The sequence below is a fragment of the Uloborus diversus genome, chromosome 1 (assembly GCF_026930045.1).
Source record: "Uloborus diversus isolate 005 chromosome 1, Udiv.v.3.1, whole genome shotgun sequence".
Lineage (NCBI taxonomy): Eukaryota > Metazoa > Arthropoda > Arachnida > Araneae > Uloboridae > Uloborus > Uloborus diversus.
Genome location: NC_072731.1, coordinates 223,014,081 through 223,036,215, shown reverse-complemented (window position 1 = coordinate 223,036,215; position 22,135 = coordinate 223,014,081). Strand labels below are relative to the sequence as shown.

The 22,135-nt window shown below is 31.3% G+C and overlaps 1 protein-coding gene across 1 annotated transcript in view; it reads left to right on the top strand.

The window, feature by feature from the left end:
• LOC129218907 (CD109 antigen-like) overlaps nucleotides 1–22,135 on the top strand; it is a 69,125-nt gene that overhangs the window by 33,119 nt on the left and 13,871 nt on the right. Inside the window, 15 exon segments of the mRNA XM_054853229.1 lie at nucleotides 615–803; nucleotides 1,730–1,879; nucleotides 2,392–2,532; nucleotides 4,606–4,654; nucleotides 4,749–4,862; nucleotides 6,763–6,868; nucleotides 9,978–10,095; nucleotides 13,827–13,940; nucleotides 14,114–14,230; nucleotides 15,418–15,546; nucleotides 15,705–15,873; nucleotides 17,244–17,432; nucleotides 18,156–18,234; nucleotides 19,793–19,973; nucleotides 21,667–21,759. Of these exon segments, the coding sequence (XP_054709204.1) occupies nucleotides 615–803; nucleotides 1,730–1,879; nucleotides 2,392–2,532; nucleotides 4,606–4,654; nucleotides 4,749–4,862; nucleotides 6,763–6,868; nucleotides 9,978–10,095; nucleotides 13,827–13,940; nucleotides 14,114–14,230; nucleotides 15,418–15,546; nucleotides 15,705–15,873; nucleotides 17,244–17,432; nucleotides 18,156–18,234; nucleotides 19,793–19,973; nucleotides 21,667–21,759 (1,938 nt within the window).

Below are 22,135 nucleotides of genomic sequence, written 5' to 3'. Positions count from 1 at the left end.
ATGTAAGTTTTAAAAAAGCAGTTTTTTTTAACCAGCTGTAGGCTTCTGATGATTCATTCGATGAGTCAATAATCATTCTGAATTTAGTGTTTCTGGGAACTTTTGAAATGCAAAAAAAAAGTTAAAGTGTACGACTCTTTTGTGTTTTAAGCTGTAAGTAACAGCCCTTAAACACTTTTGTGTGTCCTAATTTGGATTGGATTTCTTGCTGAAGTATCAATTAAGTTTTCTTGTTAACTTCGCTGAAGGAATTTCTGATGTTTCTGAATCTCATTATGTTAATAAAACCTTTACTTTATCTTCAGGGAATAAAACTAAAGAATGAAATGTGCAAAAAATCTTTTTAAGTTTAGCTGTTGAGTTACATACTATAAAAAATATCTTTCATTCATTAAAGATACTTGACAAAAAGTTTGTTATGAGGAATAAAAAAATTTAAAAAAAAAGGAGTAGAATGTTAATTTATGTTATTTGACTCAAATTAAAAAGTTAAGTCATTAATTTGTTGCAAATCCACTAATAGTGCAGGTTTGTATTTTTTAATTTTGATATGATGTAAAATTGTGACTAACTGCAAAATTATCAGCTTGTAACTGTGCTGCTTTTAATTGTAGATAATTTCTAAAAGCATAATTCTGTTGTCTGGAGTAGAAGAAATGCCTGCAAGCATCAAAACATTCGCAGTTTCTCTTTCACCTGAAATGGCACCTACAGCAACTGTTGTAGTTTATGACATAGCCAGGGAAGGTGAAGTTGTTGCTGATAGCTTAACTTTTCCCGTGGATGGCATATCCCGAAATAATGTAAGTATAGAACCAATGAGACTGATCAATAGCGCTAAAAGTTTAAAAAGCTAAATGTTTTCAATGATGGTATATATTGCAATAAGAGAAGAGAATTTTTCAACGCATTTTATAACATAATTTCCTTTGTTACAATAAGGAGGGACAAAGTTTTTTTTGAGTAAAGCACGTTTAAAGATGGTAGGCTTTCATTGATTTTTTTTTTATAAATCTTGCTGTACGACAGCAGACTCCCAAGATCCCAAGACTTGCCCCAAAATAGAAGAGAGGTTCTCCTACTATTTGTACCGTTTACCTCCAAACTTTTATTATTGCCACTTAAATCCCTTTACTTACTGCCTCATATATGCATGTATATATATTGTGTAGATTTCATGAAGTACATTATAGAAATAAGCTCTGTAAAAGTATTATTTTTTTTAGTGCTGGTTGTTTATAATATAAAGTTGTTGTTTCTGTATGAAATAAATAGTATTTAATTGTAAAACATTATATGGTTTGTTGTACTTGACAGACCATGTTCCCTTCCTGCAAAACCTTTTTCATTGGATATTAGTTCTACAAAATTGTAAATTAACATTTATACAAAACTTAAGATTCTGTTCCAAAATTATAAAATGATTTGGTAGAATACACGGTTGTGATCCAAAAACTTGTTTTTCCTGCTTTGTAATCTTATAGATGTTAGGTTTTTGATAGTCCTTCAAAGTTTAATAAAGTAGGATTCTGATTAATGAAATAAAATTTGAATACACTTCACTAGTCATTTAACTTCATTGTGTTTTAGTATGTCAGTCAATTATAAATATATATGTTTTTTCATTCATCCCCCTTTCCTCAGCTTATAGATATGATGCATATGTTTAGCATCATGCTTTCAGTTTCAAGTATACTCTTACATGCCTAATGTTGTGCTGTATTTTCAGTTCTCTGTCGTTCTAAATAACAAAAAGGATAAAACTGGGGAAACAATAGAGGTTATTATCAAAGGGCAACCAGGAACTTATGTTGGTCTTTCAGCTGTTGACCATGTTTTGCATAACATGCGCACTGGAAATGATTTGAGTCATGCTGAGGTTAGTTCATTTATTTTCAATTTAATGTTTCATGTTATTTCTTAGTTGATTAGTTTCTTAGTATTTATTTGATTGTTCTTTCATCTGGTTTGTGGATAGATGTTTTAAGTGTTGAATTTGCATTGAAATACTTCAGTAAATGAAATTACAATATTAGCTAAATTAGTAGGTTAATGGATTAATAAAATTAATCATATTACTATGTAGATATAGATAGTTATGTCCTTTATAATCATTTTGAGAACCAACATTTTTTGTAAACTTTAAAGTACATTCTTTTTCAATTGAGGCTGTTATTTCTGGTTTGTGCTTTCACAATCTAACAACTGAGTCAATAAATTGTCTTTGTTGGTATTTTCATAAGTTTTTTATTGTTTAGTTCATAAGCTAAAACCACTAAAATGTACTTTTTCTGAAACATTTCAGTAGGGAACATGTAACATCAAATTTTGCAAAATGTTAAATGCATTAATGTGCACAAAATAAGAACTTGTTGAATTTCTCATCTACAGGTATTGGAAAAAATGAATGCATTTGATGAGAAGATGAATGGTACTTTATCATATTCATGGAAATCTCGTGGCGGGAATTCCAATCAGTTTATCAACTATCCATCATCATCTTATGGTATGGATGCAAGCAAAATTTTTAAGGTAGAAATTTTTTGTCATATATATTTTATTTCTTTTTCTCCTTATTAAATCAAAATTTAAATTTTATAGCATTTATACAAAAATTCTATCTTATAGTCAGAAAAATTCAAAAACTTATTTATATCCCCTTTGATTTTCTAATTGACAGCATTATTTCCTAAATTTTGCAAGGAACCATATTTGGATGTACAAATTTACAATAAATATTAAATGTACAAAGAGCGATTTCGTAGTGGTTTTTGTGTCAAGAGGAGCTACGCAGGGCATGAATCGTTCTCTTGAAAATAATAAATTATGTAAGCTACCCAATACCCATTAGTTTATGTAAAGTTATCCCTTAACTTTTTTCACATTCAAATTGTAGAAAAACCTTGCAAATATCAAGACTATTTCTGTAGCAAATAGGGGACTGAGTTTTACTAAAATGTGTGAAAATAACAATGCACACAATAAAATGATGGTTTTCAAAGACATACACATACAGTAAAACCTGTCTACAGCGATACCGTTGGGACCTAAAATACATATTGGAATAGACAGGTTATCGTTATAGGCAGTTTGATTATTCATGCTGACATTTTGCTGGGACCAAAAAAAAAAGATATTGTTATAGACAGGTTATCGTTACAGACAGTATAGTTATACACAGGTTTCACTGTATATGCATAAAAAATGTTATACTGATAAATTAATGCGAATAAAATTTCATCAGTTTGAAGGAAATTTAATATATTTTGTAATTGCTTGGCAGAGCTTATCTATCTGGTTTTACAAATTTCACGACAAGGTAAGGTAATTAACTGTCTTGATTTCTTTTAATCTTGATCTGCTGAAGGATGGTTCTCTACTCTATAATTAGATGTTGCACTCTAGTAATTAGAACACATCTTATCATTTATGATGTTTAAACTTTGAAACAATAGAAAACATAAAATCTAACTTACAATGACAAAACAAGTGTCACATGTGTTTTCTCATTTTGTGCATTCGATTGTTGGATTACTGGAGTTATGTGTAGAACATGTCTAAATTCGTGCAGGTCAATACATTTGCTTTTTTGTGTGTGTGTGTGTGTGTGCCAATGTTGTATGTTACAAATGATCCTTTTGGTTCTTTGCATATTAAAAGCGATTAGACTTTGTTATTTTATGTTAAAGTACAAGTTTGAAGTTGAAAATCAATTTACAGTCGGATCCCGCTACAACGCGATCCGACTAGCGCGAAATGGCTATAACGCGAGTTTTTCACGAGTAATGAATTTTTTATTGCTGACTCAAATTGCTCGCTTGCAGCATGAAATTTTTTGGAAAGGAGCGGCGGAGCGTTAGAATGGGCTTCGTTGACACTAAATATTGGTTTTGTGAATGGACTTTCATTAATTTAGCATCACTGAAAGTGGAAGTTCACACACTGTATTAGTCTAAACAACGCTTTGCTTTTGTTTATACAAATAACCGCTTTGATTCTTAACAGTTTTTTTTTTCCTTCTACATATGAACGTTGATAAAACAGAATGGCTCCCAAACGAGCACTTTAATCTTAACAGTGAAACTCGCAGAGTAGTGTCTGAGCAAAATACAAACATGAAAATGGAAGCGAGGCCAGAAATACGGGTGTTCCCACACTGCATAAACCATCATCTTCGTAATTTAAAAAATTATAATTAAAATTACGATATCTACTATTCAGTGCTATTATAATGCATTACTGTACTTAATGTAAGTACCCTACTGTTTAAGTGCATGTTTCTTATTGATCATAGATTTTGTGCTTTATAACAGTAATCATGTTAAATAGTAACAATTTTTCTAAAATACAGTAAAAAATCAGTTCTTTATAAAAGATACGGTAATATATAGTTAAAAAATGGTTTGAAACAATTTGAGGGATGTTAACACATGTCTTAAATAATTGGGTATGCTTATAAAATTTTTCTAAGCATACGTTGTTCCACAACGCGAAATTCCGACTTATGCGAGGGATCTTGGAACGCATTCCTCGCGTAAGTCGGGATCCAACTGTATACACATTTTGGCTTCTCATTAATTTTCTTTTTGTATTTTGATTTTATAGTTCGCTGGTTTAATTCTGTTTACTGATGCTCATGTTCCTAAGAGACCAGGTACCATATTTTAATTGCTCTTATATTTTTGCATAAGCTTCTTCAATTAACGTTTTGCAGTTCTTTGAGTATTTTAATTGTGATCTTCCTATAGATGATTGTAGCAAGTCTGGAGATTATTCTAGTTGCATGGATGGCAATTGTTTTAGGTCTGATAAATATTGTGATGGTTTTATGGATTGTCTTGATGGTTCTGATGAAAGTGGATGTAAGTACAAATTTGCGTATAAAAATAGTAAACTATAATAAAAATTCATTATTCTCATTACTATTGCTGTTGAGTTGTCCTTCTTTGAGCTCTATGTACGTGTACCTAATCAATGTCTCATAACTGTTCCAATATGTTATGCTCGTGCAAAAAACTTAAAATAGAGGGGAAAAAAGATGATCTGCATGTTTACTAATGCACCTCTATATTTCTCCCCCCCTCAAGGAATTTTACATTAGTTTGTTGTATAATCATTTTGAAAACTATGAATATTACCCCCTTTTTTGACATGCAGAACTACCCTTAATGTAGCCCTAAAATTGCATTATGAATGACATTTATACATTGCAACTCACGTTTGACTCCCCTCCCCCTATTTTTATACTTTTGATAAATTCTAGCTGAGTAACAAAAACTAAACTATGCACTCTTACTTTAGTTTGTTCCTACGGATTCTACTCTGTTATGTTACTACTTTTTTCAAAATAACGAAAACATTTTTATTTCAGCTGATTTCAAGGTGAAGGATTTTTTCGATTGTTAATTAGAGTTAATGTTGGATTTATATTGTTTAGTTTTTGAGTTGATACTAATCAAATGTTTTAACCTGAGTTTCAAACATTACAACTGTTTATTATCTTACTGTTTTTGCACATTTCTATTAAACAAACAAAACAAGTGTTCTATGTAATTTTTTCATTCTTGAAGTAATCGACTTTTATATTGATAAAGATCTAGTTTCATCTTTTCTTAAAATGACTATAAATTTATAATGTGGTAATTGCAGGTGGGCTGAAAGTGATGTCTTAAGTTGATGAGCAATTCAAATCAATGAAAATGAATTTTTTTTTTAAAGAGTTGCAAAGAGTATAAAAATTAAGCCAGCGTCCGGCAAAAACTAAAATATTAGTTGCCAGGGAAAATTTTAGGCGCAAGGTAAATCAAAAACTGAAAAATAAATAACAGTCCATGCATTGAACAATTCAAAAGACAATATTTTTAGATCTTTAAAAAATAAATAATTAAAATATTAATGATAATAATAATTTGATACTTCAAAGAAAATTTCCCTGTTTAGTTTAGAATGCGTTTAAAGATTTTTCCTTCATCTGTATATATTTAGACTCTATTCTGCTTTCTTGTAAATCGAAAAATTCCTGATTTTAATACTGTGACTAAATAATCATCAATTCTGAATTAAATTTTGGACTAAAAATTTATTTAACTCTTTACATCAATTTACACATTATGTCACCATTAATGCGTAATATGTTGTACAGAGAGAATAGTGGAAATTGCTGATGATTGAAAACTCTAAATATTTGTATGTGTCAATATCACTTTACTTGTAAACTATCTCTTTACTTAGATTTTTGTAAAACTATAGAAAGAGTGATAATTTGCTAGATAAAAAATTATACTTATGCTGGAGTTTTTTCTTTCATTCTGAAAGAACTTGTCGGCGAGGCATTTCTTAAAGTCACTGGGGCGACTGGGTATGCAGGATTTGTCGCAGACTGCTTAGCTACTTATGTCACAGTAAAAAGTTTTACTTATTTTTTCCTCGGCTTCATACTTTTTAACATGGCTCTTTATAATTATTTCCTGACATTGGCAAGTGTGCTAAGATATTTTTACTCACATGAGCACGTTACTTTATTTATAGTCATTGTGCATGTTTAGATTGGTTTAAATGCAATCATTTTCTGTGATTCATCAGTTAAATATTCCATTAACTTATTGTGTGCTTTTTTTGTCATGCTACCCATTTGAGACCTTCATGATCAGTTTTTTGCAGAGCATCCAAGCGTAAGTTAAGAATACCAGCATGATATTTTTGGTCAAGTACCTTGTGTGAATTATAACTTTTTCTTCTTTTAAATATTTTATGAAATTTTAGGCCCTGTCCAAAGTGAACTTGACATTGCCGAATATCAACGAACTAGAATAAATAGAATTCAGAAGATGTATGAAAATGCCTGGATATGGAAAGATATAAATATTGGGTAAAGCATTTTTGCATAGCACATTTTCTAAGTTTCAATATTTTTTTTCTATCTTTTTCTTTTCAAATTAACATATTGTTAATTAATAAGTATTTTTCTCTCATTAAAGTTCCTTAACAAATTTCAGGTTTGAATACTTTAATTTAAAAAATATTTTTTTTTTAAATGAGGGGGAAGGGGGCAGAAATAATGTTTCTTTTTGAAACTTTTTGATTAATACCATGGTGATCCTTCTTTCATTGTTTATGAGACACATTTGTAACTTGATACTTTTTTGTAACCCTTTGTTTGTCCAACAATCTTGTTCACTTACATTTGGCTAAACAGGCAGAGCACGAAGAACCTGTATTGATTGCTAGGGGACCTACAGCTTTTAGTAAGATTCAGGCCATAAGGATAGAACCAGGGAAAGGTTTATACCTCCCAGGGGTGCCCACGGGGGGGGGGGATTATGGCACAAGTTGCACCATCAAAATTTGGGGGGGGGGGATTTTTATTTTTTTTGTAAACAAAATTTTTGGAGGGAACAAAAATATTTAAATTTATTCAGTAAGAAATAGTAAGATGTAAGAATAATACTTCTTTGACGCACTCCTTCCAAAATTTAGTTGCATTCAAAAAGAGATTTTTCAATGAAGACAGGATGGCATCAAATAATCTGCTGCAAAAATGGTCTGGAGGTTCATTTTAATTTATCATGAATTTTCTGGAACTAGTAGTGATCTATCTGTTCAATGAACATGTGTGACAGCGATGGAAAATGGGGTGTCAAAAATGGATAAAATAAAATCTTTTAAAGATTGTTTTAAGTGACTTGACAGTGCTACTGGAGTTGTGTTTTCGAAAATTTGCAGCAAAGGGCCATCGAGACCGAACATTACTGATGACCGTCAAAAACTACGTGTTAGAACCAAGTTCCGTGGGAGAGCTTCCGAAAACTCCCCCTCATAACATTATCAAAGGTCAGTGAAACTTGTATTTTAGGAGTTCAGTTTTGAAACATTGACTGCCATCTAATGTCGCCAAAGATTGCTACAATCAAGTTTTTAATACTTTATTTCCAAAAAATTTTCAAACATAACCAAAGACAATCCATAGTTGTGTTTTTTAGAAAATTGCCGTGGGTCCTCAAGCCCCTCAACCTAACATTACTAAATATCATCTAAAAAAGGCTTTGTAAAACTACAATTCAAAAGAAGTCCCCCCCCCCTCACTGACATTACCAAACATTGTCTAAAACTGCATTTTTGGTGTTTAAATTTCAAAAAGTTGCCGTGGAAAGGACACAAAAACTTTTCTCTCTCTAACATTACCAAAGATGGCCTAAAAATGCATCTTTAGAACTGTAGTTTATAAAAAAATTCAGGGCCACAGCCACTTAACTCTTTTCCTGACATAATCGAAGCAATTTCATTTCTAGAGCTTCAATCTCGAAAAATTTCCGCGGGAGAGTCACCAAGCCTCTTCTCACCCTAAACATTATTAAAGATCGTTTGAAACTACAATTTTGAAAATTTCCCGGGGGCAAAAACCCCAAGAAACTTTTGTTTCTGAGTTTATAAAAAAATTATGGACAGGGTTCTTATCGCTTAGATCTAGTAAAGACTCTCTCCCAAAGCAAAAGCTGATCCCACTCTATCTCTCTATTTTAAAATATATTAGGGGAAAAGGTGGGTTGAACACTTGCTAAAACGCATACCTTCCCTCTTAGTTTTTTGCTCTCACGACGGCCCTGAGAAATTTAATGTTATTATCTTAACTGGGATTTTTAAATAACTTTAAGCAAATAGAACGAATCTGGTAGCTGCAACACTCAAAAAAGTTCTGAGCAAACGGCAAAACTTCTCGAGATCCTAAATTTATTGATTGCTTGAACTTGTATTTGCAATCGTAAATGTAAGCAGTTCGTGTTTGCATTTGTTGTAACTTTATTTTCCTCAAGCAACTCTAATTCTTCAATTTCTTTTAAATATAATTTTGATTAATTCAGAAAATTATGCGAATTTAATTCAAAATATGTGACTATGTTTACACTAATTTAAAAACAAAAGAGTTAGGAAATTTTTAGGGAGGGATTTTGCATCATTGAGCTTGGAGGGGGGCATCCCTGATACCTTTATTACATCGATGCAATTGACAGCACTTAGTGAAGAAGCTTTTGTCCCTACCCATTTTGCTACTAAGTAGCGATCCTTTCAATAAACTATGTAAGATTGCTTTATGGTTTGAAATTGTCATAGCAGACTTTGAAATTATCAAGGCATTTTTATATAGAACATACTTATAGGTCCGGAAAATGTAGTTGTTGTTTCCTTGATTTGGAAATGATCATTTTGCCAAATTCCTGCTTTCTGCATGATTTATTAGTTAGTTTTATTATTCTAAGTTCATCAAAGTTACATTTTCATATTTTATAATCAAACACAAGTATATCACTTTTCTAAATGAGACAATTACAAACATACTTTCTGTTGATTTTAAAACTGTATTTATTTTTTTGCCGCATCAGGTTTTTCTCTACACCATACGTAATGTGCCCACGTCAGGTCTATGGGAAAAGCATGTACCACAGGAAGCCCTGTTGTTCTCAAATTGACTGACATAAACCTTTTTAAATTGAAATCAAGTTTATTTTCTAAAACATGATTATTATTTGGAGCAAATTTTACTTGTTCATTGTCAGGGCAAAAAGTTAAAGGTTCAAAAGAAATGTAAAATAATTCAGTGTTCATCAGTAACACAAAAAGGTAGTTTTTTATACTGTGCATGCAAAGTTTAGCGATTGTAGCTTTCCTTAAAACATATTTTTTGTAAAAATGTCTTAAATTTTGTGAATTGGTGACTTTGAAATCTGTAGCTTAAAAAGTTGAAGTGTTAGACTAAAACCAAAGTCATTGTTTTACTCAGAGGTCATAAATTGTTCAAAAACAAGTTATAGTTCTACAACAACCTAATCGCTGTTCCCCAGTGTAATTTGCTAATAATATTGTAAACTCTAAATTTTTTCCTCTAAAAGTAGTTTAAAAAAAATATTTCTTCTAGAAAAAGTGTGGTTAAAAGATAAAGTTATTATGCTTATGAGATTCATTCTTTTATGTTTGATTTATAGACCCCTCGGTCACTATATTTTTAATATACCAGTTCCATCTGTACCAACCTCTTGGATTATAACTGCTTTTGGAATGAACAGTGCTAATGGATTTGGTTTACTTCCTCATCCAATTCAGGTATTTTTCCTTAAATTTCTCTCCCCAATTTGATCTTTTTTCTCTTGAACAATATTTATATGAAAATTATATTAAAAAAAAAAGTTTTATAATAATTAAAAATAAATCATTGTACTTTGAAGTATTTTTTAAAAATGAAAACATGTTCACGTCATGCAGGGATACCCATCCCTCTGCCATGAACCACAAAATGAGGGGGCTCCGCAAGGCGCCCCTCGTTTTGGCAGAACATGACGAACCTCGTTTCGAAGGGCACAATACAATGAAAAGTGCCTATAAAATGCCCCAAATGCATAAAATTAGGGGCGCCTTGTGATGCCCCCTCATTTCGTGTATCATAGAAACACAGTTATAGACACACAAAATGGAGAATCATTGCAGTGCTTCGCTAGTTTTTCATTGGCACGAAAATGTTCCTCTCTCCAAGTCTCCAAAACATTAGTTTCTTTTGTATCATTGAACCAGATACAATTTCTGAAAATATAACTGTTAAGAGTCAAACAAAACGCACTTCTCCTTTGTCTAGTTCTCACCAAATTTGCTTGAATTCTGCCCCTGGGTGCAGAGACATAACCAAAAAAAAAAGTTTTAAGGAGGCACATTGAAAAAACAAAATAATTTTTTTTTTTGATCGGATAGGAAAAAAGGTCAGAAGATGTACAGACAAAATTTTGAAACTTCTAGTTTTAAAAACGCAACTTTAGTCTTAAAAACACGATTATAGGCCATGTTTATTGACGTTAGGGTAAGGGAGGGAGCTCAGAGACTTCATACTTCTACTACACGGTTTCAATATTACACGGTACAAAACTTAAATTTAAATATTACGTGGTTTTGATAAAACACGAATTTTAAAAGATGGAATTTCATTTTTGTTTAATACATTGTAAAAAAGGTATGATAATAACTGTAATTAGTTTTTACTTTGTTTTTATGAAACTTTTACGAAAAATTATCTGTCTTCAGCTAGTACGTTTGGTTTCCCTGTATAACACTAACTTGTAACTATCAAATACTTAATTTTTTTCATCAGTGTTCCAAAAACAAAAAGATAAAAATTATTTTGTTTCCATTGGAAAAAAATAAGCAAATTTCAGACCGGGAAAAGTCATGGAAAATTATTTAAAGTCACGAAAAAATGTCCTGGGCAAAGAGAAAGTAACATTAACTAAACAAGCATAAGAAATATTGAGTGATTTAATAGTATTGCATGTGAAAACTAGAAAATTGACAATCTCAAAAACAAATCTGAATTTTGAAATATTATAACATCACTGCCTTAGCAGCCGCTCGTCTTTTTTTTGTAATGTGATTTTTCTGCTTCGACATCATTCATTTTGCATTTATCATTATTTTCAACACTTTTTTTATTTTATATTCTGTAGTAGCAAACTTGCACATTCTCGATTTTGCCACGCCCACTTAAAAAATGCATTTCAATTGCATCCAAGTTTGTTTCCATCACTCGTAAAAACTTTATTATTAAATTTATCAGAGTTTATCTCAATTTCTTGAAAGTCAGGAATCAAACACTATGTTCTAGAATTTCTGAACCTATTTATATGCATTTGAAAATGTGCAAATATGTAAACAAGTACTTTTTAATCTGAAAATTTTATTCACTACTGAATCTTTTTTTCTTCTTTTTTTAAAATATAAATATCTGGTTTAGAAACATGAATTTACTAAAGAATGTGACTTTTCTTTAATGAATCAAAGTACTGTCAAGTTATGTGTATGCTTAAATGCACTGCTGATGCTAAAAGACAACTTTTGAAGCAAATTTATTGATACTTAGTAATGACTCATTCAACCTTTGTCCCATTCATTAGTACTCTACCTGTTTATAAAAAGATTATTAGACCATGGGCGCTCAAATGCGAAGTTGCAAGTGGGGGGGGGGGGGGGCTCAAATATTTCCCCAGTGGTTTAGCTGAATATTTTCCCCGTGGAAACTGATTTCAGGACAGATTAGAGTCATTAAAATTTGACGTTTTTAATAACTAATTCATTAATGACTGGAGAAGAAATGTTTACATTTTTGCAAAGAAAAAAGTTCTAAAAGCAAGAAAGTTCTAATTTGGGGGGGGAGGGGTGGATCGAGCCCCCCCCCCCCCCTTGCCCCCTATATGGGCGCCCTTGTATTAGACATTTGAGCACCGTTACATTTCATTCGCTGTATGTTTACTTTACTTTAAGTTATATGATGAAGACAAATAAGAATAGTTTTTTTAGGTGTACACTGATATTTTTTCAACAAGTGCTTCAATGAGGTAGGGGCATTCACTTAGAAGTTTCGCTAATGCTCTTTTCCAAAAATTTTCAATTTTGAAACTGCTATTCTCTCATGTAACAAGATCATGAAATTTTTTATGCAGTCATGAAAAAGTCTTGGAAAAGTCATGGAATTTTTTCATCCGAATTGAGTATGAACTCGGATTAGGATTAAACATAAGCTAAATTTGGCAAATAATAAATACAAAAATGTAGTCGAAACAAAATATAAAATAAAATAAATAGAATACTTATATTTATTGAATTTAATATTTTCTTTTGTTGTTGCTCAGACGAACTTTATTGCTATAGAAAAGCTCAGATTTGTTTTCTGATAGATTGTGTCTTGTTAATAAAGAAAGTTGATAAAGTATTTTCTTGTTGTGCATAAGTTTTAATTTGAAGCATGTAAAATAATTAAGTTGTATGGCTTATAACAACTCTTAGTTTTGGACCAGTGAGCCGTTGTATGCTCTGGTTGTCAGTTTTTGTCTGTATATTCTATTGAGCCGAAATTTTATCCATTATAAAATTTGCATCTTAGGACTTGGTTTCGATATAACACGGTACACATTCCTTGATTTACATCATTTAAAGGTCTCGTATAACACGGTTTCGATACTACAGGGAACAAATTAACCGTGTAATAAGAGGGATACCCCTGTATATTATAAGATCTTTACTGTAATAACTGTATCTAAAAGGTCTTAACTAGGTATGCATTGATTCATCAGTCAATTAGCTGATTATTTATAATCAGCCAGTTTCACCTGCTAATTAGAAGAAAATTTATTTTTCAATTAAAATTAATCTGTAAGGTCGTTAGTTACATGCTTGCTTGTCACCCCCTCCCCCCATCCAAATGTTGGTAAGTAATGTAATTCAATGGATAAAAAGTTCAGTTGTACTGAAGATGATAAAGAATTGTATCATTAAAAATCTCATTATTGCGGTTAAATAAGGAATTATTTTCACGGATTTAGCAACAGGCTGCTAATTTACCTTTTGGTGTTTCCCTGGGTTTAACTATGAATGGTCCTCCTAAGGTCCTCTTTTTGATTCTAACTGCTCCTCTTTAGTCCCCTTTTTGATTGAAAGTGGTCCTCTTTTACCCTTTTCTTTGGCTAAAATGTGTTGGGAGCCCTGAATATTGTGTTGAAAAAAAATGGCCTTGTCATCAATCCTATAAAGATGTGAAATTAAAGATGTGTGATTGATTTGCTACTAAATAATCCTATGTTGCATGTATTTTTCTGTAAAGCATCTGACTACAGCAGAAGTATTGCAGAATATTAAATTCATTTTATACGTATAAAAGTACGATGTTTCATTAGTACTTTGTGACTGCTGTAGTTAAATTATCTGCTTATGTATATTCACTAATTGTTTGTGTTATTAATGTTTGTTCTTAGTCTTTTTTTTGATTTGAGTTTTATTTGAGAATTTTCTTCATTTAGTTTTCTTCTACGAGACCATTTTATATGGTTCTTGAGATGCCAACTAAGTGCAAAATTGGAGAGCAAATTGGTCTACGTATCGTTGTTTTCAATTATTTTCACAATGAAATGGATGTAAGTCTCATTCTTTTCATTTTTTCACTTTATTATATCCATGTGAACAATTTTTAATTTTAAATTTTTTTTAGCTATATAATTCTTTATTCAAATCAAGTTATTTCTTTAAAGATAGATGTTATTAGAAATTAGATAGAAATTTATTTCTTGTTTTTTTTTTCTTACTGTAGGTTTTAGTTAGTGTTGCTAAATCTCCTTATTATAAGTTCGTCCATGTTGAACCTTTTGGTGTAGTTGAATCATATGATCCAAGAACATCATCAGATGAGCAGCAGCATCTTATTTTGGTATGTCTTTCAGTTTTTTTTTTTTTTTTGATATTTCCTCAGTGTTTCACTTAAATGATAAATATTCATGATTGAATGTTGAATATTTCATTAAATAGTTAGGTTCCTTGATATCCTTTACTTTCTCAATATTGAAATCATAAAACAGAGTTGCCAAAAGTCTACTTTTTAAAGGCAATTGGAGTTTTTTTATACAGTGGAACTCCAATTTTACGTATTCCATCAGACTTGTGATAAAAAACATACTAAACGGGGAAACTTCATCCTGGTGGTAAAGGTAAAACGTCAAAGAATTTTGTTTTTTAAATTGACACTTACCCAATGAAACAGTGAGAGAAATGGTAATAATTACTTGTCTGTTTACTAAATTTGTTATTGCTTTTTAATCACAAATAAAAATTGTTTTAGAGTTTTACTGCTTTGGGTCTAGACATCTTTCCTTTAGGTAAATAACACAGTAACTAAGCTTTCACAAATGATAAAAATGGCTGTGGTGCTGAAACAAACTTTCACATAGAACAACTGAAACCAGTCCTACCAAAAATATGGTCAGAAAATGCATGACAAGTTGAAATCCATAGAATCTAAAAGCTATATGGAGCTAAATCTTTGCTTAAGTGCTTGTATTTTGAAGTAAAAATGGTTTTTGTATGCTATAAAGAAACAATTCGGTGATCAGACGATTGGAAACTCCTGCAGCCTACAGCTCATAGAAAAAAAGGCAATAAGCCTGTTCAAAAAGTATTCTATAGTGGCTCCAAGCATTTAAAACAAATTTATCTTGAAAAAAAAGAACTCGGAATAGAGTTTCTGTGAGTCTTGTATAGATAAAATGGTTTTGATCTGTTTTAAGTAAAACAAATTAAGCAGATTTTCTTGAAAAGCATAGCGTAAAATCTGGAATCTTTCAACATTGTCATTAGTCAATTGTCATGTTTCAATTAGTCATGTGTCAATTTTCGGGGAGCAGAAGATAATGTTGGAAGCAGGATAAGGTATGAAATGTTCAACCTAAAATCAGGGTTCCACTGTGTTCTTCAAAAAGCTGATATGTGTACATATTATTGATTTCTTTATTAAAGTGGCTTGAACGAACTTAGTTGTTTTATTTCGCATCTAAGTAGATATTCCTTGCTGCTTTAACTTTCTTATTTTATGGTTTATTGTTTTTTCTGTTCATATTTTAGATAAAAGCTGGGAAATCTGCTGTTGTTTATATGCCAATAGTTCCCATTGTGCTTGGCAAAATCAATGTGACAGTTATGGCAAGATCACAGATTGCCAAAGATATACGCACTAAAGAGTTACTTGTTGAAGTATGTATGTCTGTTAATACTTGGTTTTGGTTGCTCAAACAATATTGCATTATGTTTTGAATTTAATCTAACTTTTCCCCAGTGTTTTTTCTTTAAAAAAATGTTACTTTTTAAAAAATATTTCTCTACTTGTAATTAATTTGTGGTCTCTATTTCAGTCAGATGGTATTCTTCAGCAGAAACACACAAGTATTCTTCTTGATTTGTCACAAGGAGCACATTTAATCAAGTACATGGATACAAATATCACTGAGTCTCCTGTAGTCCCATATCGACAAGAGCGTTTATATATATATGGATCTACTAAAGCTAGCATTTCTGTCACAGGTTAATATGTATATTTTTAGTATATTTTTTCAATATCTCTAAAAAATTCAGCCCAGTTTTACATAAAAGCAAACTCATGAAGATGTTGGAGTAATAGAAATTTCTTTATCACTTATAATAAAGGTAACAATCAATAGTAATAAAGAAGTGTGTTACAACAAGTGTTTATGCTAGTCGTAGAACAACCTTTTATCCATGCACACATGCTGGGGAAGAGAAATATCCACGGACCTGCCAGTCCATCCATATTTTTCAGAAACTTTTTGCATTTTAACTTGATCCTTTGCATGTGAAATCTCCTCAATTTTCTCTTCTACTTTAAAGAGAACTCATTATGTGATTCATGCTGTTTCAACAGCTAAGATGACTCACTTTTGTTCTGAAACAAAGATTTCTTGGCAGCAGTGAGCTACTTGTTATGTGGTGAGGTTGCCCCAATCAAATCTCATTTAATTTTCAAAAATGCCTCATTGGCCTATAAATTTCTTCCTTTCTGCAGAATAGTACATCAAAAAATGTCAACCCAGATCGGATGTACTCAATATCCATTGAGGCACTACAACTGCTATGGTTTCAGCCTTTAAATGCATTTAAAAACTCCTTTTATTGGAAGTAGTAATTTAAAAGGAAAAACTGAATTTAGCACTTACAGGTAAGGTAATTCAAATGATGGTACTAGTGTTTAGAAGAAAAAAAAACTACCAACTTAGCGTCTGTTGTGATGATAACACAACAGATGCTAACTAAAAATAATAACTGCTGTGTCTGCAGTAATTTGCAATTTTTGTGCATTAAAACGCTTTTAATTCATTCATTTAATAACTGACTTTTTTTTTTTAAACAATTGACCTAGAGGTATCAATCAAGCTTCAACATATGTACAAATTTTTCTTTTGCACTGAGCAGCCATCAATTTTTAAAAAGAAGCTTAATTTTTTCAATGAAAAAAAGGGAAAAAAATGTTGTTCCATTCATTCCAAACTTTATGGGCTTAAGAGGGAACACATTTTTAACTGGATTCATTATTCTTGTGGGAACTCAAAATTTTTGAAAGATACTCTGCTTTTTTTTTGCTTTGCTTTGGTGTTTACAACTCAATTATTGAAATGATTTTGTTACTAAAATATCTTTTAATGAAGATTTTGATTTTGAAACCTGTGATTAAAACTGAGGTAGCTAGATCAGTTTTCCGAACATTAATAACAGCATTGAGGGGAACTATTTCAGGACAGCCCCTCAATGTTGGCACATAACAGCCCATGTAACACCATTGACATTCCCCAGTATCTGACTGACACTTTATTTCTTAAAGCTATTTTTTTATATCTCTGTTTTTCCAATAAATGTTTTTTTTTTTATATATTTTGTAGGAGCTTTTGTAGGAGCAGCATTTCCCACAATGCCGATAAATGCATCAAGTATTCTTCAAAAACCAGACTGGTGTGGTGAGCAGAATATGTTTAACTTTGCTGCAAATCTTTATACTCTTATGTACCTGAGGCTAAGTGGTCAGAGACAATCTAGATTGGAAAAGCAAGTTTTTAAATATTTAAATCTTGGTAAGCAACAGTTTGTTAAATTCTTTTTTGGTGCATAAAAAAAGAAAATTATGGAGAATTGAAAGGTTAAGTAAATGAGCACAAATCTGAGTTGTGTGCCTTTTAACTTAAGATCGTTTTAGGAATGAATAATTGAAATATATCTTAAGAAAAACAAATAAATTAATTGGAAAAAAGGAAAAAAATAGAAGTTGGCCAAGTATTTTTTTTTATTATTACATCCAAAAAAAGGAAAAAAAAATGAAGAGTAAAGACAAACATATTCGTACTTAAGTTTAAAGAATTTTTTAGGTTAGCATCAAAGAAAATTTGTGTATTAGTATTTAATGACTTATTAGAACACCTTTATTCAGGCGTGCCCAGCCCATTACTTAAATCTATTTGTTTATTTATTTATTGTAAATTTATGGTAAATCTTCAAACTAACTTTTTAATCTCCCTAACACAGGATGGGCCACAAAAGACTTCTTGATGGCAGTGTTTTGTGGTCCTCCCTGTAGTGAATGATTCTTTACTTTTAAAATCAAGACTTTGAAAAGGTATCAAAACCTAAATACTAGATGGCATTTTAGTAAATGCCAAAAAGCAAAGATCTGGCACTGTCTAGACTGAAATGTGTGTTATCATATTGTTTAGCATTATCTTATAAAGTTGACTTCTTAAAACATTTGCTTTTACATAAATAGTACAATTAAACATTGTGTTTTTTCCCCCCTTTTAAAGGTTATCAACGCCAAATCAGTTATCAGATGAAAGATGGATCATTTTCTCCTTTTCGATGGGACACTTATCCTAGTGTCTGGTAAGTATATCATCATAACATAAATTTTTGAAGCTTTAACTCATCATCATCAATTTGAATTTTCATTAATACAATAAGACCTCTCAGAAACAGGCATTGGGAAGTCACGTGATGGCCAAGCTAATACTATTAGTATTGTCTCTATGGTTGTGTTATGGATCACTCCCTTTTGGAGGGTAATGGTTCTCTCTTGAAGGATACTCTTATTCATCAGCTCCCTACCTTTTAGTGCGAAGTCTTAGGATTTCCATATAGTTCAGAACAAATCGTAGGTTCTTTTAATGCTGGGGATTGAGCCCAGCCATTACCTTTCATACATACAATATTCTATTAACTTCTTCATGTGAAAAAGTTACACTTAAAATTTCATATTAAAAAATATATATCACTTATTGTTATGTCCTAGGTTTTTTGCTTGACATTCTGCTTTCTATTCCTTACTAGGCAGTTTCACTCATAAAATATTTTTCATACTTTTAATTAACATTCCTATCAATGATCAGGCTAAAAGTATACTTTTGAACTCTACTGTTCTTAACTGGAGACTCCTGTGTTTTAAGTCTATCTCCCAATTTCCGGTTTATTACATCCGTTTTCCAATTTAACAATCTTTTCAATTAGTCATCAAAAGTTTCTTTTTTTTTCAATAGATGGTGCCTGTTTTTAATCATCCACTAATGTCAGGTGACAGTAAAACTCCATATAGTGTATATAAATATGGACTAAAATCAATTTTTCTCCCCAGGGATTGGGAATTCTACTTCAATTAAACAAAATGTCAATAAACAAATAATTAAAATGTCGGATGAGTCAGCTCCTTTAACATAGTGGCCTTATGACAGAATGAAGCATGAAAATTGCTAATACTCCATACATATGTTGCTTTTGTCGACTATTCATTCATCTCTAACCTAACTTCTTCAACAATGAATAAGGGTTTATTGATTCATTGGGTCAACGAATAAGGAACCTTGTTTTTACCAGCCGAGAGAAAAGCTTCCAAACTTGCACTAAGTGTGCTTCAGCTGAGGCCCTCTCCTTCTCACCTTCTTCATTGTTTGGGACTGACATATGAAGAGCTATCAACCAATCCGCTTTTAGTGTACAACTTCTTATCGCTTGACAAACTCTTGGACCAAGTCTAGCATCGACTAGATCATGGGGAATAAGCCGCACACACACATAAGGGTTTCTTGCAACCTTGAAACACATACAGTGAAGCACCGTTTATACGTTTTTGAAGGGACTGTGTGAAAAAGCGTACAAACGAAAAAATGTATAATAGGTATAGGTTAATGTGTAACTTTGCAGGGACCAATTTTAAAAACGTATAATTGATAAAAACATACAAAAGAGAAACGTATAAACGGTGCTTCACTGTATATGCAGTAATTTACAATTTTTTTGATTTATCATTTTGCATGCTCATTGTTATCCATTGCCATGCTTTTCATAATAAAATTAGTTTACATGCATGATTTTTTCATGGATATTGATATTCCTAATGTTTTGTACTCTCATGTTAGCTTTTCATTTCAAATTTTGGTCTATGTTCTAGGTTAACAGCTTTCTGTGCTAGAGTATTTAAAAAAGCAACTTTCCATGAGTGGGAGAATTATCTCTATATCGACGCTTCAGTTATCGAAAGAGCTGTTTTATGGCTACTGGATTATCAAACTTATGAAGGGTCATTTTATGAAACTTCTCTTTACCCATTTGATAGAAAAATGAATCTTACAGTAAGTTTGGTGGTTATCTAATGTAATTTTTGCTTATTTATTATTATGTTCTCTTCCAGTTATTACATTGCCTGATTAATTTCATACTTTTTAATCTCATTTTGCTTATTCTGCAATAATATGAAACATTTCTTGTTATAAAAGGCATAACATAGTTAAAGTGCAAACAAAAAGCGACTTAACATTCACAAACAGTTGTTCCTAATTTAATGATTTTTCTTTTCTTTGTTCACTTAACCTCTTTGGGTTCCTGTGGACCTCTTTTTGGCACTAAAATTTTTTCAAGAATTAATAAAAACAATTCTTGCCAATCAATTTGCAAAAATCATTGACTAGCTTTGATAATTTTGTGACAGATGGATGTGTTTTACTTTTGTCATGGAATATTACCCTGGTCAACTGTAGACGATTAAGAGTTTTTTAATGTTCAACATTTTTTTAAATCAAAATGTACTTCTGCATTGATGCAAGAATATTGCACCAAAGGATTTTCCATAACATGTTATCAAATAAATCTACAGCTAGCTCAAAATAGAAGGGGCATGCCTGTCATTTGAATAATTAGGGGGGGGGGGGGGGGACCAGTAATTATGCACCTGTGTATGTATTTTGCTATTTTTCCATTTTCAATGCATTAAGTATATAACCCTCACAACTGCCCCTCACCTCTGGAAAATTCGGAAATGACCCCTCTCTAAATTTAAACTTTTTACATTATGTACAGGAAGGGAGTGATGTAGGTAATAACATACTTTTGTAAAAGAAAGGATACTTTTTTTGTGGGGAGTTTATGGAAAAGGAAGCGTTTTTGGTGCTCTTACTCGACCTTGATATTGGTATTGCTATGGGTACACAACAGCAATAATTTTCCCTTTTTGATGGGCTCTCAAAGGAGAAATATACACTTTTAAAATCACGCACAAAGTTACTAGAGCCAAACTCGTCGATAAGATTAGAAATTGAAGCAACTATCAATTGATAAATTTTTATATCATTTTCTTTCTTTCTTTTTTGGTTTTTAAATATTTTTATTTTGTAGGGAGGGCAGCTGCCCTCTCTTGCCCCCCTCTGGATATCGCTATGTTTGCACCTATTGATACTTTCAAAAGTATTCAACATTGAGAAAATGAGGAAAATAAAAGATGTGTAACACTTAGTTTCTCACAATGCAAAACTTCCTTTTGTTTTGAGGACTTTGTTAGTTAGTTTTCTGATTCTGTGGAAAAACATTTACTACAACGCCAGCTTAAAAGGAAAAAGAGAGAGAGATTCATTGTGTGTAAGTTTATGCAGTCCTTCAGCTTGCAGAAACAAATGTATAGTCACGTACACCAAATTTAGTAATCAAAAGTGCGATATCATTTCATTAAAAGCTCACCTCTTTTGCATGGAAGATAAGGTTTCTTGGAGAAATAAAGAAATAAATAAAATACCTTGTGTGAATGCCAAAATGCTAAGAAATTTAATTTTGGTCTTTGATTATTTTCAATGTGGTCCTTGAAACTTTAAAAGTACTTAAAAATTGACTGAAAGGGTGGGAAACCATATCATAGTTTCAATTAAATACTAATAGTATACATAAATAATTTGTAAAATATTTTAAAAGAAATATTCAACATTTTTCATATTAGTTGCATTTATTTTATTCATGGTGATGCCTTATTAGTTAGTTATATTCTTTTATTTATTTCAGTCAAAACGCCTAAAGGATCCTGTGAAGTATAGAAACATTACACTAACAGCTCATGTTTTAATAACATTAGCTGAAGTTGGTGACTTGAGTGGTGTAAGTTATTAATTATGCATATATATATATATTTGTTTCTCATTTTGTATGTCATACATATTTTTATTAACATTTTATTCTTACGAATAGTACTGTCTAATATAAGAAACACCTAGAATTCTTAGAAGCAATCAGATTGAGTTATATTTGATGATGTTCTTCTCGGAAATTTTTAGTATTTTGAATCAGAAAAAGGTTGTTAGTGACTTTTAAATATTCATTTTATTTCCAAAAATATTGCCTTTTTTTTTTGTGATTTGTTTTCTGCTATTTATTTTATTCTAGGTTTGAGGCTTGTTTAACTAAAGTTTAATTGACTTTTCTATTTCGTGACAGCAGAACTATTCTTTGAGGAATTTTGAACATGTTTTAGCAT